The sequence below is a fragment of the Melozone crissalis genome, unplaced genomic scaffold, assembly GCF_028551555.1.
Source record: "Melozone crissalis strain CALT ecotype California unplaced genomic scaffold, PUWL_Pcris_2 ptg000007l_1, whole genome shotgun sequence".
Lineage (NCBI taxonomy): Eukaryota > Metazoa > Chordata > Aves > Passeriformes > Passerellidae > Melozone > Melozone crissalis.
The window spans coordinates 14593272-14612500 of NW_026535785.1; the positions used below are offsets into that span (position 1 = coordinate 14593272).

General features: G+C 37.4%; 1 protein-coding gene across 3 annotated transcripts in view; it reads left to right on the forward strand.

Moving 5' to 3' along the window:
• The window catches only part of URI1 (URI1 prefoldin like chaperone), a 41510-nt gene that overhangs the window by 9010 nt on the left and 13271 nt on the right, over positions 1-19229 (forward strand). Inside the window, exons 2-4 of one of the 3 annotated variants that reach the window (XM_054296264.1) lie at positions 2523-2557; positions 6508-6586; positions 8889-9024. In XM_054296264.1, the coding sequence (XP_054152239.1) occupies positions 2523-2557; positions 6508-6586; positions 8889-9024 (250 nt within the window). Of the gene's footprint in view, positions 1-1529; positions 2558-2584; positions 6587-8888; positions 9033-19229 lie in introns of those variants that run through there. The other 2 variants (XM_054296265.1, XM_054296266.1) reach the window with 2 other exon arrangements.

The window sequence follows — 19229 nt, forward strand, 5'->3', positions numbered from 1 at the left end:
AAATTATGTGTGGAAGATAGACTAATGATTTTCCTGTGTTTGATTAAAGGCAAAAAATCAAAGATTTGTTTATATATTTATCTATTTGTTTCTTTGCTTTGATAAGACCAGTTGTTATCCAAACAGTGAGACTGACCTAATAAAGGTCATATGCATAATTGATCTCCATCTGTTTTTCAATATTTATTCTCTCTATTCTTTATTAGACTTCAGTTCCAGAAGTGCTGCCTGCAACATTTTTAAGGTGGTATATTTTAGCACTTCTGTAAAAGGTCTCATTTTATGCTGGCCACTGAAATGAAAAGGTTTGTTGTTGGTTCCACCCTTTGGTATCCCTTCAAGAGAGATTATATCAAAGAAGAAGAATTAAATTAAAATTGATTGGTGTTATTGATTTTTCTCTTTTTTATTTATTTTTTTAAGGGGGATAAAGGGTGATGGAAACAGCATATGCCCCTATGCTGTTTTGCTGATGGACTGTTTCTTAAAAACATAAAAAGCATATGTGCCCAATTTACATATTTACTAATTAAAAAAGCTTCCTGGAAACATTAAGTAGACTATCTTCTGCAACCTTTAACATTGTGGCTAATGGATATAGCCTGGAAATTTTCATAGAAGGTCCTCTAAATAATGTAAATGATTATGAATATGTAACTAGTTAATATGCAGCTACGAAAGGATTATCATGTAGAGGTTAATGAACATGCTGCTCTTATGGTTTGCAGGGCTTTTCTTTTTGTGCTTTCAGCTCACTTCATGCATGGAAAGTCATGTATTGGGAATGGAAAGCTTCCTGTCTTTTCCATCTTCATCTGTAATGGGGCAATTAAATGGAAACTTTCTTAAAGGATTTCATAAACATTTTTGTATGCTAAATTATGTTGTGTACTTCACATTCACTGCCAAATGTGAAAGGATGAAGGATGTGGATAGAATAGGCTTGGACTCCTCAACTTGTTAGTGAGGGGCTCCAGTGTGCCTTGGCTTTGTTACCAGACAATTTATGTCTCCTGTAGAAACTTTACTCTTAAAATGGGCTTCATATTAACAGTATTAATTAGATTTCTGGCTTGATGTCCTGTACAAGTCTGTGTATTTACTCTCAAGCTTAAAAATAGTTGCCTTGCACATTAAGGAAGATATTTTGCTAGGCATTTGATTTGTAGGAGTTTAAAGCAAATGATAAATTTAAACTTGGCTTATGTGGGATGAGCTACCTGGCTGACTTTCCTGATGGATTATGAAATAACATAACCACAAATGTAAAGCTGATCCTTTTCATTTAAGAACTTTGCTCTGTTTAAAGAATTATTAGCTCACAAAGTAGTCCCATTTTTTTTATTCCTGCATGAGTAGGAAGTGCAGGGTCTGAGATCTGTTGTGCAAAAGCTGCACATATGCTAACTGAAAAAAAAAAAAAGTCTTTCATTCTGTTGTTTGGGGGAAAAAAAAAAAGAATTATCTGCTCCAGTGATTTCAGTGGTACTTGAATGTATGTTATTGTTTTCTCTGCAAATTTTCTCATTAATTGCTTTCGAATGTTAGCATTATTTTGGCTATAGGAAAAACGAAATTTGTAAAAAAAAAATCTAGAAAATGCTTATATTGAGAAGCTGTCTAGACATATTTAACTGCCTCATGGCTTCATTGCATTTCATATAATTGAATGAAATTGTTTGTGTTGTATTTTTGGTAACTATTATTCAGAGATCAGAATATGTTTTGAAAGACAAAATCTCCTTGTAATTGTGGCAGAGAAGGTCACAGGTTTCAGCATCCTGCCTGTTTGCTATGTATAGTCTAAAAAATTGCAGTTAAAAAAGATAAAAGTATTTAATTTAACAGTGTTAATTAAGACCTTTATTTTGTTAAGAGCTTTATTTTGTAAATTCTTTTGTATCTTTTAGGAAAGCCTGTGGCATAAAGGATTAAGTGAAATACCTTTTTTGACACCCAGAAAGAAGAGAAGCCAGCAACCCATCATGGTGTCAAATACTTACATATTTACACAGCACAAAGTTAATTTGGGCTTTTTCAAGCTAAAGTGGCCAGTGGAGACATTTGTTGATGTACTGATAGAGGAAAAATGTTTTTGGTGCTGTGAGATTCATTTGTTCTGCTTTTTAATGACTGAGTATGGGAGTTACATTGATGTCTTGTTATAATTTATGTTGTTTTCTTATTCTGCAAACATGTAACACTGAAAATAGATCGGCAGATTGCACAAACTGCTACTTATCTCAGATCCTGTGTCACCTAATAGTTATGGAGCAGGTATTGTACCGAAATAAGAAGTGAAAAACTGTGATTTTTTCCTGTGGTTATCACTCTGCATTAGCCTGTGATAAAGTGTGCTGCTTAAGAACGACCATTCACACGCCTTTGCCCTGACAAATAAAAATGTGGATGGAGGCAGCACCACATCTGTAAAGCTCCTGTTCTAGTTTCTGATGCATTGACATTGCAGCTGTGTGCTTAGCTTTGTTTTTTTCATGAGTAGTTATCTGTTTTAATGACAGGTGGTCACTGGCTGCCAAGAAAAAATCCAGCACTGGTAAGTAAAAAAAGTCTACATGTCTAAAATACTGATGAGTAACCTAGTTATGTTTGAGTAAAGTATTGCTGTTTATTCTGATGGGAGTCAAATCCTGCTAGCATGTTTTGGGGATTAGAGTTAGTGATAGCTCAGAATTGTTGCAATGTACTCTCCTTGAAATATATTTATTTCTCACTGATACAATTAAATTACAAATACAGTGAGCCTCAGTGTTTATACTTCTGCCTTAAAAACCTATCTCATCTGTCACTTTTGCCCAAGTAACCTTGTTGGACGAGTGCTTAATCTGCCTGAATGGTGACAAGGTGCTCCCAGGGTAGAATTATTCTTGTTTTCTAACTATGGAGCAAGTAGGGAAATTCCACTTGCCCCCTCTGTGTGCTGAAACAATGTGGAAAGTAATGTTTTGCTGATACCCTCCCCCCCAAAAGCAAAGTACATGCTAAATCTTAATTTTTAATACTTTAAATAAATGCTTTCTTATATTAAAAAAATTATCTCTGGGCATTTTTTCTCTGTTGGCAATCTATGGTTAATAGAAAACATACCTGGTAAATAATAGTTCTGTATGACATCTGAGGAAAATGTACATTTAATGGTGAATGAAATCTTATATTATGAGTTACTGTGAGATATAACAGTTGATCTTACAGATATCAAATTACAATATATCCATGCTGTGTTTACCATGATTTTACTGAGAGAACAACAGGAGCTGTCTTGATTATTGTCTGCAGGGTTATTGCAGAATCACAGCAACTGCCCCTTTAGTGGTGAGATTAAACCTTTGGTTATACACCATCAAGCATATAATATTTTAAATTTATTTTAAGAGGCTTTTTCTTCATGCCTGAAAGATCTCCAAGCAAATAATTTATATTTAGTGTGTATCAAATGTTTTTAGTTTAAATGCACATAGGCTGCAAGCGCTGGATAAGAGGAAAAAAATCAAGGCAATCTATACACATCATCATATTAAGTTCTGACTATTGGCTCGCAAAAATAATCTAAAACTAATATGTTTCATTTATGTTTAAAATTCAGAGGCTGCATTAATTTTCAATAAGGGAAATATTGAAGTGCCTACTGGTGCTGCTGTGGTTAAGGCAGGCAGAATATCTCCAGCAGTTTCTCAGGAGCTTTGCAGTGTCTGTGCCTGCTGGCTCCCATGTGAAATTCTGCATGTGCATTCTTCCACTCACAGACAGGGCTTTTCAGAAATAAACTATTGGCAGAAAGCTGCAAAATTTGAACAGATTTTTGAGCATTTGGAAAATTGTGACAATTCTTTTCCTTTTAACAAGGGCTGAGGTTTGTGGAATGGCCTGGGAGTGTTGGTGTTGGAAGGAGGAGTTGCTCCTGTGTTTGCTTTTATGCAAACTCTGGCAATGACCCCATGAACTTGGGGGTTTTGGCCACAGAACCTCTAATGAAAAAAATAACTTACTGATTTATTTTATATAGAAAAACAGTTTTTGTAGCATCCATACAATCTTTATTTCATAAAAAAAATTTAAAATTTAGTACTCTTATTTAGATCTTGATTGTGCAAGAGCTGAGTGTTTTTGTTTCAACTGAATAATTTGCTCATGTAAGACCTTTTAAGTAGTCAGTGACACAGAAGGATGTTGAATAGAATTGGGTGAATAACAATAGGGTCTTAAAATGCTCAGCTTCAGTATATTTCCATTAAATTATTTTCTTTTCCATTTTTCAGTGCACTTTTTGAAGTATATTTCTAAAGCCATGAATCCAGTAATGGGTTGGGTGTGGGATTAGTGGCTAGTCATGCATTTCCCCTTCCAGGGACATGTTCAGATCTGGAGTCCCAGTATTCCTCCTCCCTGTTCCCTTTGGTTCTTCATTGCTTGTTGTAGCACTGGCACACGCCAGTGCTTGTGAAAGCATCAGCCATACATGAAGAGAGAGCTTCCTTCCTTAAGTAATGCTATTTGAGGCAAATTATTTAAAATGATCAATTTAAATTTCCTTTATCTGCAGGGCCCAGTTCAGAAAGTGACCCCACTCTTAGGGATGGCCATGGTAGCGGTTTGCTCAGCAAAGGGCAGCTGTCCCAGTACAAAAAGCAGGATGCTTTGCTTCTATAGTAGCACAGCTTCTGTGGCAAGTGATTTCTCCTGGCCCTGATCAGATTATTCAGTAACACACAGCAATCAGACCTTAGTGTCTTCTTTTCAGGTTAATGAAGAAATGTTGAGTGACTTTCAGCCATGAAATGATGGAAATGTTTAATCCTGCTGTGAGGGGGGGATTTTCATGCCAGGCTCTTCCCACAGAGTCCTCTCCTGCACTTGAGACATGTGCCAGGCCTTGTTCTTCAGTGGCTGCTTGGAGTCCATTTCTCAAATCCAGTTCTCCTGAGGCAAAGGCTGGGTTCTGTAAATAGCATTAAGTAATTGATTGTTATTGTTGACACCAAGTTTCCATTATATTCCTTCCTCCCCCAAAACATCTCAGTGCATTTTGCTAAGATTCATGAGTTTGTCCTTCTTCTTTGAAGGAAGTGAATTATGTTTTCACTCTTATGTGGGCAAGGGACAGAAAGACTTGCCTAAAATGTCTGGCAGAAATCTGCTGTCAGAGCAAAGCAGCAGCAAGCATCTTTTGTAAATCAGTTCTGTGGAATTTGGTTTTAATGTCCAAGTGGCATAAAAACCTAAATTCTTTTTTCAGGATGAGTTCAACAACTTAAAATAGGTATAAAGTAGGGTGGTTACACCAGAGTTCAGCTGTGAAGCAAATGAGTCAAACATAAGAGTATCAGATAATTTTTCAAAATGAATGCTGAAAAAGATTTCATTCTGCTTATGAATCTAAGAAAATCAATAGTAATATTTTGAGAGTTGTGTTATCAACTATGACATTCATTTTTTCAGCACATTTATAGATTGCTTTCCTGAATCATCCTCAGAAAACCTGTAATTTGCATCTTGGGTCAGCATTGTTAAGTGTGCTGCTCTGTGCTTTCAGTTGCCTTTTATTGCAGAATTTACTACCATATATATGTTTATTGTTTTGAAGTACAAGTAAACAATATCATCAAGGCTGACATTTATATGCCAGCTACTTCATGGAGGAGCTGATTTCTGACCATCTTTAGAATGGCAGGGGTCCATTAAAAGACTTTTTTCAGACAAATTTAAGTATTTAAGAATGCATTTAGAAAAAAAGGCTTTTTTAGAGGGAGTGTAGTTGCTTTTGCACACAGTAAAATCCCTGCAGCCACTGAAACACTGTTGCAAAGTCCTGTGGAAAGCCAGGTGTCTGCCTTGGGAATGAATTCCTTGTCCCAGTTCACCAAACCATTTCTCTTGTGGGTAGCAACACGTAGCGTGAGCCTTATTTACAGTTTAGGTAGAGAAGTATCAGAAGGGATGCTTGAAGATGTGACAGAATCCTGGTGGTTGAGCCATCTTTCAGGAGTGTTGACTCTTGATAGGAATACAAAGTTAATGGGAAAATCAGAATTAATTAAAATTTTGCTCATTTATGTCAGCTCAAACCGAGGTCAGTGTATGAGCAGTGTATTACAAATGATAATTTGAAGAATTTGCCTCTTAAAAAGCATAAACTGGATTTTCAGTTCTTTTTCTAAATACTGGTGGTGTTATAACTTGGGCTTGAACATGGAGTGAGGTACTCCAAATCCTAGTGAAAGAACTGCTTCTTTGCACCATGAAAAATTCTAATTCTGAACAAGACATGCACAATCTAAAATAATCATTTACCTATCTTAATACACATTATTAGAAAATAATCTAGCTATTATGTTTGTCATCCCATGTCTTTTAGAAATGAGTTATTAATCTGTCAACTGTATGTGTTAAACAGTTAATTTTTCTGTAGTTTTGGTGTTTTTTGATTTAGTAGCAGAAAACCATTAACTCTTTAGCTGTGAAATTGAACCAACTTGAATTTGTCAACAGGAAGAAGGTGGAGAGTGATTATGAGGCTCTTCAGGAGCGACTGCAGACATTGCCTGACAAGTTGTCCTACGATGTCATGGTATGTACATGGCAGAGGTCACACAGGAAAATGGGCTAAAACTGTTAAACCTGGGCTGCCTGCACTGGGGGTGAGGTGTTAGTCAGGTTGCCAGTACTTAGTAATGTTACATTTGTTATGATAATAGTTAAACCTTTGCTTTTGTTTCTTTCTCTTTTCTTTGAAATCCATTATAAATTACAGTGTTACTGACAACTGAAAGCTGATGACATAAATGCTTAACACAAAACCTGACATGTTTGATATGTAAATCTATTGTATAGAAAACGATAATTATGACTGAATTATGGTACTTAGTCATTTCCTGAGAAGCAAGTGGCTGTAGTATTTCCTGATTCATGGAAATAAACCCTAGAACATTGATTTTTACATAAAAAGGTGCTGCTAATTTTTGTTTCACCAATCTTCCCATTGACATAGCGATCTTTTCTGGTGCTCTGAATCTTCCCTAACAACTGCACAGCTCCCTGTGTAAAATTTGCCCTGTTGGCTTGCACTCACTAAAATTTTGAACAAATTGGCTTCTCTTTCTCTTTTTTTCCTCTTCCTTTCTCAGGTTCAACTCAAGATACATCCTTGAAGACAGGGAAGTTGTACTGCATATAACTGAGTGGCTGATTTCAGCACTCGGTGCCTGACTGCTGTCTTTCTTGGCAGCCTGGCTTAGATTCAAAGTTAGGTTTTTAGTAAGACAGTGTTGAAGTACACTTCACCATGTGAGAAAAGGGAGGATTTCCCATTGCTGTGCTGGTGATACAGCTCTGGTTTTTGTGTAGAGTCCATTTCTCATGTGTGTATGTGTGGCCACATGATGTAAGACATAAAGATTGTGTTGTTTCAAAGCATAGAAACTCTGTTTTTAAAGAAAGCTAGATAGTGCTTATTCTTAGTTGAAGCAGCAATGTTAACTCACATCTGTTACTTTAAATGTATAGAAACAGTTCCTATCCTATTAGCCAAATATTTTCATATGCTTTTAATTTTGCTTAATTTTGCTTTCATCATTTTGGGGGAAGAGTGAACAGGCAGCTCATGCAGTCTGCTACTTTAAAACCAAGTCAGGGAGGGCACACGTGTATGAAAAGCACATTGTGCATAGTCTTAGAGTCAGGGTCCTGCCTGCTGGAGAGCTGTTTCCAGCACTGGGATATGGAAGAGAGGGAAGATTGCATTCCAGGGAGACAGATCCACTAGGCCAAGTGCTGTGCTTCAGCATAAACACAATGAGAAAGCAAGTGGCTGTGCTGAGGAACTGAGGAGGAAGGAATAAAGTAGAGGGAGCTGATAAAACCATCTGAGATAGATCTCTTTTTACCCTAAAAAGAGAGAGACTTGATGTGGATGTGGACTTCATGCCACCTCCATTTTAGATGTAATTTGGTTTTAGTTTCTGAATTTCTTCACGATTGAAGCCCAGAGGCAGCCGGGCAGGTGGCAGTGGGCCTGGGGGTCACAATGCCAGGGCAGGGTCAGGGGACAGGGGTAGGGGTGGCCAAGGCTCCTCCTCACCTAGAGGACTTGCCCAAGCACTGCCTGTAAAATTTGGGCAGTAGAAGATGTCTTAAATCATAAACCCAGTGTCCTGGATGTTGCAATGCTTGTTAAAATGGGGGATTCGCATTGTAGGAAGCAGGTGCAAAGTTCTAAAATGTGATTGTCACCTGTGTCCTCCTGCCTGCAGTGTCCTGCTTTTATCTGTTGTCCTTAGCCTGGAGAGCAGTTAGAGGGTGAGAGTTACGTGTGGAGTGTCCCTGGAGGTTGAGGTTTGCAGCCTGGTGAATGACCCAGCAGAGTGAGATTAAACATTCTGTGGTCCTGCTGGGAGCCCCAGTGTCTTACACTGGAATTTCTGGGTACTTGCTGTTAGCAAGACAGATTCTGAGAAGAGCAGCTCATCTTTGAGTTGATCATACCTGTTTAAATATTTCAAAAAATTTTAGCAGAGCTAATCTGGCTTTTGTTAGGAAATGGGTGCAGTCTGCATATAACTCAAATAATTTGTATTATCAAGGTTTGTATGTTCAGATGAAGTGAATTTGTTTTGCAAGTGAGCATTCAGCTGTACTATAGTTCTGTGTCACAAAACAAGTTGTCTGGTGAAATTCAAGTTTTCAGATTTTGTAAGTACAGTACAAAATTCAAATGGCTCTGATAATTTGAGTATTTATGATGGGCTATTCACTGAATAGCTGCTATAGAATTTTTATTTTTATAAAATCTGTGGTTTACTTTTTTAAAAAATTTAAGACCTGTATGACTTGCTAAGTTTTATTTTCATTAGTGATGTCTGTGTCTTTGACAGGTACCTTTTGGTCCTCTTGCCTTCATGCCAGGAAAGCTTGTCCACACCAATGAGATCACTGTTCTGCTGGGGGACAACTGGTTTTCCAAATGCTCAGCAAAGCAGGCCATTGAGCTGGTTGAGCACAGGAAAAAACGTATGTATGTTTCTGAACATAATTTAATGGTTAAAATTATGTACCTTGTATTAATATATAAAATTAGTGATATCTACACTGTTCTCCTTTTTTTTTGTGTGAGCTCACAAACAGAAGTCCCATTCAGGTGTAATATTAGCTTAGCACCTTATCTTCCATCCTTGCTTGAGACATGATTGGATATGTCTAATTAGGAAAAGAAACCTAACTAAAAACCCCCTTTCACTTTTTTTTAATGTAGCAAAGAGGAGAAATAGCCACTGCCTTGTGATTTTGCTCTTGGTTACCTTATTCCTTATATTTTGTTCCCTTGTCTTGTTTCTTATTTGTTTACTGCCTTGTCTCCTGTGTTTTGGTTGTTGTTGGGTTGTTTTTGGTTTGTTTGGGTTTTTGGTTTTCTTTTTGGTTTTTTTTTGGCTTTTGTTTGTTTGTTTGTTTGTTTTTATGGGTTTGAAATTTTTTTTGGCCATTTGGTTTTCCATTTTTTTTCCCTCTCTCTGCACATACTTTGCTCCTGCTTGTTGGTTTTTATACTTGCTGCTCAGCTGCATTTCTGCCTCCTGCCCTTGGTGTTCCTCTGGTGTGATCTCCTGGATCTCCCCAGGTCCAGTGCAGTTGATCACCATCAAAATCAACTGCATAGAAACCCACCCACCACGGGGGCAGATAGGCAATGCCTGGGCTGGTTTCCAGCTCTTTGTAGCTGCTGCTGAGATCTTGGCTTTGAAGAGCCAGGACCCGAGCAAGAGCTGTGCATGGTGCACTTTGGAGCTTCTTTATGGTAGAAAGGAGGAGAACCTAAAATATTTGATGTAAATGGCAAGGAAGAAAAACCACAACAAAATAGAAAATAAAAAGGTGCCTGTTAGCCTTTGTTGTTTGCTTCAGACAAGTATTTGAGTTGATTTTTTCATTCTGGTTTACCTATGTACCTCCCATTCCTCAGTGGGTGCTCACTTCAGCTTTTTCCTGTGTCTATCACAACTATTTACACTGGATTTTTGTTTGAGTGCAGCTATCCATGTTGCTGCTTGCAGCAGAATACCCTAGAGGTTCCCCATCTGACTAAGCTTTCTTTTCCAATTCTGTGCAGGTAGTATTAATGTAAAAAGACTTGAGGATTTTTTTATAAAAATTCATTTGCTGTATTACTTTAAAATACTCCTTTATGAAGAGCATTGCCAAAAGTATGTAATTTGTATTTTACCTATTATCTTTCTTAATCTGGTTCTCCTGACACAATTTTGCAATTTTCTTTCTTACTGAACTGAATCTACATTATTTATTGTGACTCTTGTGAGATCTCAGGTCCAGATCTTTTTCTTTGATCATCTGATATTTTTTTCAGTGCTGCAGAATACTTTTGTCACCGTTACATTCAGTGAAATCATTTGACCTTTGCATAGTAGGTGTTTGAACATTAAGTAGTCTGCTGGGAGACACACAATAAATGCTGGATTCTTTCCTTTATGATCTTTTAAATTGCATTTAAAATACAAACTCAGAAACACTAATTTCTTTCAAAGCAAAATAGTCATTGATGCTGGATATAAGCCCTCTATTCAGCTGATAGTTCACTTCAGTTGTGTGATGGCTGCCAGTGGGAGGCTCCAAAACACTGGTATTAACTAAAAACTTTTTTTTAAGGACTGTTCTCAGTTTTAGATGGTAAAAAACATATTAGTACATATGCTTCTGAAAAAGGGTTACTTCTTTCCTAGATACACTTTTGTCCCTTAAAAAATACAACTGACTTGAACTCTTTAAACCATTTTCATGCCAAATGAATGCAACTTAGAGACTATTAGAGATTTTATTAGTTTGTTCTAAGGAGAAAAGTTATGTATGTGAAAGATCTGTAGGCCATTGCTATGTAATATGAATTGGCTGCTTGTGGCACAAATTTGCAAGACTGATTTTTGGCAGGTATTAGTTTAAAGTGTCTTTTGTGTGTTTATTGCACTGCAGTTACTTTCACAGGTGTGACTTCTGTTTTTAGTGGCATTTTAGGAGCATAGTTTACAGGGTGCTGTGTACTGGGCATTATCATCACATTGACACAATGGGATTTGATTTTTTGTACATAATCTTTTTGTTTTGGACATAAATTCCAAGAGTAGGTCACACACACTGGAAAAAGAGGGCAGGCTCACTGCAGGGGATTACACTGCCAGCAGCCCCCAATGTCCTGCATGCCAGGCAAGGTTCTGACAGGGCAAAGCTTTTTCAAGCATGTGTTTAAGGCCAGTGTGTACTTAAAGGCTTTGATATATAGGAATTGGGGGCTGAACAGAGAGCAAAGAGAGCCTCATGCTGAAATAAACCTGGCTATATTTGTTGATGGTTTGTTTCTTCAGTGACCTACATTTTTTTATCCAATATTACTGTTTAATTTAGATGGGTGTTTTTTTCATAACTAGCTGGTCAGATCTGTTCAGATAACTGAAACAAACTTAATTAGTACAGCCCTAGTAATTCAGTGCTTTAGCAGGAGGTAGAACTGTAAGGAAATAAATAAAGGACATTTTCATTGCTCGTTGTGTCTCTTGTGTCCCACTCTGCTGAATGGTGAGGAGTGGGAGAGCATCTGCTCAGGGTTCAGGCTGTCTAGGGGGACTGACTGTCAGGTAGAAAGGGGTAAGAGATTCCTAGAACAGTTTTGGGTGTTCTCCCTTGCTGGTTCTGGGGAGTTTTCCTGCTAGCCTTTGGCTCAAGTGTGGGTCTGTGTGTTGGAGACCTCTGGTCACCAGGGCTGTCCCTGCTGGCCTTGGAGCACCCCAGTGTGTTACAGGTAATTAAATCAAAGCTCACAGGACACTTTCTTTGCAGTTTGACTCCCTCTGTGCATGTTGGGTGCACACAAGAATGGAGAATGTGAATTTGCATGCTTAAGCAGCAGTAGTGCCAGATAAATCAAACAAAATCAGTGAGGATAAAGCCTTGGAAGTTAAGGGTAGCAGTAAGAGTGTACTATATATAAAAGCTTTAAATATTACTTAGTACTAATTAGATCATCCTTTTTGTCTTAGTAGTTTTGTTAAATTTGCTTTTTAAAAGAGAATGAAAAAATGTTTGCTTCTGTGGAATAGAGAAATGCCCAGCCACAGTAGATTAATTTCTTGGTTAAAATTTATTTAATTGAAAGGAATAATTGAAGGGTGACTGTACTGAATTTTAAATGCACTTTAGCTGACATAGCTGTAGAAAGTCCTATTTTGGGGATACATTTCTGTTTGCTTAGCTTTTGATATAGATGCAGATTGTTCAGCACTGTGATTGGTTGAAATGTATTTGGTAAAATTTGGGACAGTCACTCATGTCAAATGTTACTTTTTCATCAAATATTGATCGTGTCTTCTTGAATAATATTTGAGTTGCAGTAGGTCTTTAATTTGCTGTGCATTTTTGTGACATTCTAGGTATTTAGTTAGTTCCAAAATAGTTAATAAATAGAGTGAAGTTTATAGAATTGCCAAGTATGTTTTTAATTGTTTTAAATTCATTGCAGTTCATTAAACCAGGTAATACAGATAATGGGAAACACTTCACACATGTGTTTGTGTGTAAAAATGTGAAGAAATAGTGAAGTAGATTAAAGGATATGCACACCAAATTCCATTAAAATAAAAGAAATTAGCTTTTTAAGTATGTCACAGTTTAGCACAACAATAATGCAATTGTACTTTTTTTCTCCTACAATTATCTTGCTTAAGGTACTTCATAATATTTCTGTTCTCCTCAAGGCAAGACTGTATTGTCTCAGAATTAAAAGAGGGAATAAAGATTCTTTTTGTGAATATGGGATTATATCTTTTACGTGTTTGTGATGATATAAATTACATTTCTTCTCTATATCAGTAATCGCATTAATTCTTTAAGATGGGAAATTTTTCATTACAATAGTCCCTGTGGTAGTTACTATAGAAAGAAATTAAATAGATTTTTCTTGTAAATATTTGTGGATTAATTCAGTATGTTAGGTATTCCAAGTGTCTAAACATTTTAAAAGGTGGGAAATTAAAGCATGCACACAGAACTAGGAGTGGTTTTATTGTGTTAAAAATTTATCAGATAAAAAAAAATCCCACTTAAAGGAGAATTGTTGAACTACTTAGCAATTGTGTCTTCAGTATATGTAAGAATACCCTTGCAGTGTCATGCTGCAAATGAATTCATGAAATGAAAATACTGATTACATTAACATACAGTATTGTGATAGTCCCCAATTGTAAATTGCAGTGTGTAACCCCTAATACAAATATTTGTGTCAATCAAAATTGACCGATAGCTCAGGATACAGGGTTTAAAAGATACCATTGTTTTAATGAGATGATCCGGGTGGATGAGGACCAGTTTGAATTTGTTCCTTATCAGCATTTCCAGAAAAAAAGGTTTTGTCTCCAAAACACATGATAGGAAGGCTTTCCATTTCCCATCTGTGAATGAGTGACGCCTTTAGAGGTTTTAATGTTTTATCCAAGGGTAAAAATATCTTCCCTGATATTCTAAATAATATAACACTAACTTGTCTACTCACAGTTTTTGGGGTTGAGAACAAAAAGTGCAGGCAGTGCTACAAAGAGATTCAGCTTTTGCTTTTCTATATTAAAAAAAATGCATTTTTCTGCTCTTTTTTTGCACAGCAGAGAATTCTGTTCCACTGTGCTTTTAAACTTTTTTTTTACAATTTTTTGCGATTATCACTTCTTAGTTTGATAACCTCCCTCAGTTCCTTCCTTACCCTTGTTAAGTTAGGAGCTGATTCGATGCAGTGCTAAGTGCTCTAAATTTGCTCTGCAGTTCCCTGGAGGTGTTTGGCTTCTCACAGGACCACAGTCTGGGTATTTTAACCAGAACACACTGGAACAAAGTAAGGAGAATAGACTCCTTTCTGTAAGTTCCATACTGTGATTCAAATAAGCCCTTACCTTTTTTATGATTCTTACTGGGCAACAGAGGGGTTGTCTGAATGCCACCCTCCTTCATTTAGGAGGAATTTAAATGTCTTCAGATAATTCTAGCAATTACATAGGTGTGTGAACCTAAAAGAGAAATGCATTGCATTTACTTAGTGTTCCTAAAGCCAAATTGCCTGTACAAATTTTTACAGAAGAAAATCCAAATGACTTTGGTTTTGGTACCAAGGGAACATGGAAAACAGAATGAAGATTGTCTTTAAAGGGTGAAAAGCTGCTGCACAAAGGGTTGGATTGCATTTTAAAGAACTGGTGCAATTGCTTTTATAAGGAATGAATTTACATGTCTTGTTGCAAGCAAAAAGAGAGCTTAAATCCATATATACAAAAAGTCATCCGGATTCTCTTTTCACTCTTAAATCCATTTCTAGAAAAATGAACAGAAAAGAATAGAAGAACAGAGAAGGGTGTTTTGAAAAGCTTCTATTAGATACTGCTTTCTTTTTCTTACTTGTTTCAAGTAACCTGTGATAGTTTGCTGAAAAAATATTGGCTACAGAAAAATTCTGTTGCTGATTAAATATATATTTATTGAAAATATATTCAAAAATCCTCAGGTGATTGATCTACTTATGCAGACCCTATAAAGTAAGAAAATAATGCACTTAAAATATGCATAATTTCCATGGTGAGATTACAAATTACTGAGGTTCTGCCTTCAGGTTGTACCTCCTGGATCTCTCACTGGAGGAACTGAGCCACTGTCAGTAACTGAGGTAGGTGGTTGTTCCTGGCCTGTATCAACACTCTGTGTATAAATAACTGTGTTTAAGACTGGTTATATTCTGCGTGAGAAACTGTGTTAGGCACCACGAAGATCTTTACTCTAAATCTCAGTTGCGTACAGAATTCTTTGTTACACCTAATCTAAAATTTCTGTCCTGTCACCTGTCCTCAAAGGAGATTATTTCCTGTGTTATATCCATGAGACTCCCCTGAAGACCAGGTACATTAGGCTTCAGCTTTGTTTCAGTTTGTCCTGTTTCACAAAGTCTGACTTTTCAAAATAGATCAACCTGTTCTCACTATTCTTGTCTGTTCTTACTATTTAAATCCCAGTGTAACACACAGTTTCCAGAAGTAACTAAAATAATGTCTATGATTCCCCAAATCCTTATAGACAACACTCCAAGGACATTAATGTCAAACTCAGATAATTAAAATTTGTATCCAGCCAAGCTAATTAACCCATTAAAGCCAAAATGCATAGATGAGAATTTGTGTCAGTTTGGCATTAGTGCGTTGTCATGTCGTGTAAAATCTGGCTTCGCTGGACTTCATTTCAACAATATGAAATGTGTTCCCCAATTATTTTTTTTCCTCTACCAGTGAATTTGTAGCAAGCAGAGGTCTGCTTCTTAAAAATGACTGATCATGGTGTAAGGAAATCCAGTCCAGTCCTTTCAGACTGATAAAGGAGCTGGGAAAGAATGATCTAAATGTAAAGAAATCTTGCTGCCTGTAAATATGAAAGGCTGCTCTGCAGAGGAAATCTACTTATCATGATTTCTGGTTAGAATACCTTTTTCTTTTGGTGGTCCAGGAAAACAGTCCTAGAGGCTCTGGGGGGCTGTGGAACTGAACTATCTTTCCAAGTGGTTTAGCTGAGACATGTAAATAGGAACTACATGGGTTCACCTGAAAGCCATGTCAGACTTTGCTGAGATTATTGGATGTGACAAAGTTGGACAACAGCCTCTGGTTCAATCCGTCTTAAAAGCCTCTAAGAAGCTTAAACCACGGGGTAGTAAGAGGAGGAGACTGTGGAACCTCTCTTATTCTTCCAGTATTTTTATGGGGGTCTCAATTAATAAAAACCCCTGTAGTTTGTAGTGACTTGTTCCTTGCTATTTCGTATTTCAAAATTCAGTGAATTCTGTTGGAGGCTTTTAGAGTGTGCCGTGGCAAGTTCAAAACACAAGTCCCTGAGCTTGCCCTGCAGTTAGGTGCATGAGCCTTTTTCCAGGAGACCCCTTGTTTGCTGAGGGCCTGGCCAAGGGCAGGTTTGTGCTTTGGCCAGGCAGGAGCCTTGTTTTTCCTGTGGCAGGGGAGGTGTGAGCAGCCCAGCAGCCTGGCTGGGGACGCGGGCCCGGAGCGTCACGGCAATCCCAGCTGTCCTCTGTGTGCTGTGTGGCCTGGGGCAGATCACTTAAACTGTCTGTTTCTTCATCTGTGAAATGGGAGAGAGTTATACTCACCTCCCTCGCAGGGCACTGGGCAGATTAGTTAATGCTTGTACAGCATTTTAAAATAAAATACTGTGTAACTGCTCGGTGTCCTCACCTAACGGAGCCAGGCAGCGTGCGCCTGTCTGGGAAGCAGCATCACAGCCTGGTGCTCCAGCAACAGCATAACCTGGATGGCTGCTGAGCAATATTCAGACATGCAGGCAGGGAGTGAGACACTTGTGGTGGTGAAGAAACAGCTGGGCATCATGTTTACTACGTATGTAAGATAAAAAACACAGGAAAATTGGTCCCAAGTATGTATATGCTTATGTATTCTGAGAATACGTTCAAGAGCTGAAGGCATACATGGGAGCATTTTGTAGAAAAACTAGCACTACCTCTCTGTTATTTGGACTCTGGAAGGTGTGTTAGACACCAAAAAAGCTGTGGGTGATGTTGATGTTAATTAACTGGTACTAATAGCTGCTCTGTCTGGTGTAGGATGGAGTCATGTAAGGGGAGCAGGACCCCGACTGCACATGGAAGGAGCTGTGTCCTCTACTGGGTCTGTGTTGGCACTGCTCTGGACATCACATACTTTTTTGGAAATAATATTTCATGCAGGAGGCAATGCAAATCCATGGCTTTTTTTCAGAGAAGAATCTTAAGCTATTTCTTACAAACAGCCTGAGGAATGGAGAATGACTGCACATTTGACACATAGCTTGCTGTGTGGTTTAAAAGCTAATGCTTTTGAAATACCCTAAAAGTCTGAGCTTTGTCTTAGTGTTCCTTGTGGGAAAGGATGGACTTTGCTTGAGTAGCCTTTTCCAAAATACATAAATTTCTTTCTAAACTATTTACTGCAAGTAATACATTTTTTAAGCAATTGTATTTGAGACAGTGTGAAATATCAACAGGGAAAAAAGCGTACAATACTAAATATTATAAAACTGTGAGAGTAATCTCACACACTTGGTGGTAGTTGTGTTTTGCCTTGACTGTTTCATGCATAATTCCCTCTCCTATGTGTGTGGAGGGGAGGAGGGATAAGAACCTGTTTGTAGAAGTGAGTCAATAAGTAGGTTTAATTTTTAAGTACAAACTCATTTTGTCTTGATTAGATGCATTTTGCAATTATTTTGTGGTTATTATTATATTCTTACACATCCTTATCTGAAAGGCCCATCATTATAAGAAATGCAATCTCTGAAACATTTACAACTGTATACATTGCCAGAAAACTGTATGGGGAGGAGTAGCTGTGTATGTACTTAAAACTTTCTAGGATTAGCCCCAAGACCAGCAAGATACTTAATTAAATACTAAAATTAACAGGCAAAAAGAGAGTTAAGAGTAAAAATATGTAGAAATACTCTGAAAATAGTTTTTTAAGCTGGAATATTTTGTGGTTGTCTTCTGTAGAATGGGAAGAGCAGGGTGCTCTGCTATACTTGTATACTGTGAAAATAAATAATTAGGGTGTAGGAGGTATTTCATGTGCTGCAGTGCTGGTGTTCATGTGAGTATCATTAATGGGGAGAAGCTGTGCTGAGGCAGGAGCTAGCTTAAAAAAGTTTCTTTGAGTGTGACTTTGATGACCCTGTGTTAGAGATGATCTCTTTGCCTCCTTCGTACTGTTGTATGAGACATCTTCTTCTGTATTGCTTTAATGATTCCAGAAAGGAATTTTAAAATAGAAAATCAGCTTACTTCTTCACAAAGGCTTTTAGCTCCTTCAGGGTATATAGGACCAGTAGGTGCAAGGTCTTAGAGATCCTCAGTTGAAACTAATTTATGTAGTAAGTCTTCCCTCCTGAAAATTTGCATTTGTATTAGTTTTGAGTTGAACAAAGAGTGCAAGTCTATTAATATTATTAGTATAAGGCTTTAATTGTGCCCTCTTTCCCCCAATTCTTAAGTCTTAGCAAAGCTGTGTTTCCTTTTCAGGCGGTTATGACCTTCTTCTTTTGCAAATTAGTTTGTTTTTTATGATAACTTTAAGGTAAAAGTGAAACTTAAGTTTTTAATATTTTATAAATTGCTGTTGAAAGGGTTCATTATTTAATTGGCACAAGGGGATATAGAAAGCAATGTCTCAAATGAACTAATGTCTGAGAACTGGGTAGTTGTTAAAGTAGGTTTGCAAAATTGCAGTGAAGCGTAGTTGCCCAGACAGAAGAGCTGTCTGCCTTCTGCTGGGTGTTGAAAGTACAGTTATTAGGGCATGAGCATATTTCACTTGTCCATCAGAACTGAAATGTTTGTACACAGTAACAGGAGTGAAGTTTCAAAGGATTTTTAACAGTAGGTTTCAAATACCGGTCTTAATTTTGTCACGCTAAAACAGACTCTCCACCTGGTTGTTATTTTGTTTAAACTTCTACTGAAAAAAGACAGCTCTTACTTCTTTTAACATTGACCTCACAAGTCAGCTTTTTAGCTTGTGACAATGCACTTTACTTGCCTCCTTGAATAACTTTTTGGGAATATTATGGGTGACATTAATAGAAGGCTTTGTGCAGCCTGTTTGTAAGGGAGATAGGACTCATACCTTCCTCCCCATATCTGTGCCTTGTGCAGAGGGGATATTGTCCAAATTAAATTGCTGTTTCCTTAAATCCATGCCTACAGCACTGTGTCTGGCTCACCCCATTTTTCTTCTTAGAGTGGTTTCACAGTTTGTGTTGAGATTCGCACACAAAAGATGTGCAACTTTTTCGTAATGAATCAAAGGGTTAATTTGTCTTTTATGGAGATTTTTCCATTCTGGTTTTAAGTAATTACCAACCTGTGCAGTCGTTATCTGCAGGTGTAGGAGTCTGCTCGTACCATGACCTGCCAGTTTTAACAACTGTCTTTCTCAGGCTTAAGTGAAACTGAATTCTTCATCTATTCAGGCGCTTTTCTTAAATTGTAATCCCTGTCTCTACTGGGTTTTAAGCTTACTTTTTCATCCTTTTGTTTGTTAGCTACAGAATAGCCCTTGATTGTATGTTTTGATGTATGCATAACTAGTCTTTTTGTTTATACTGCCTCTTGATACAATTTCCAGTATTTT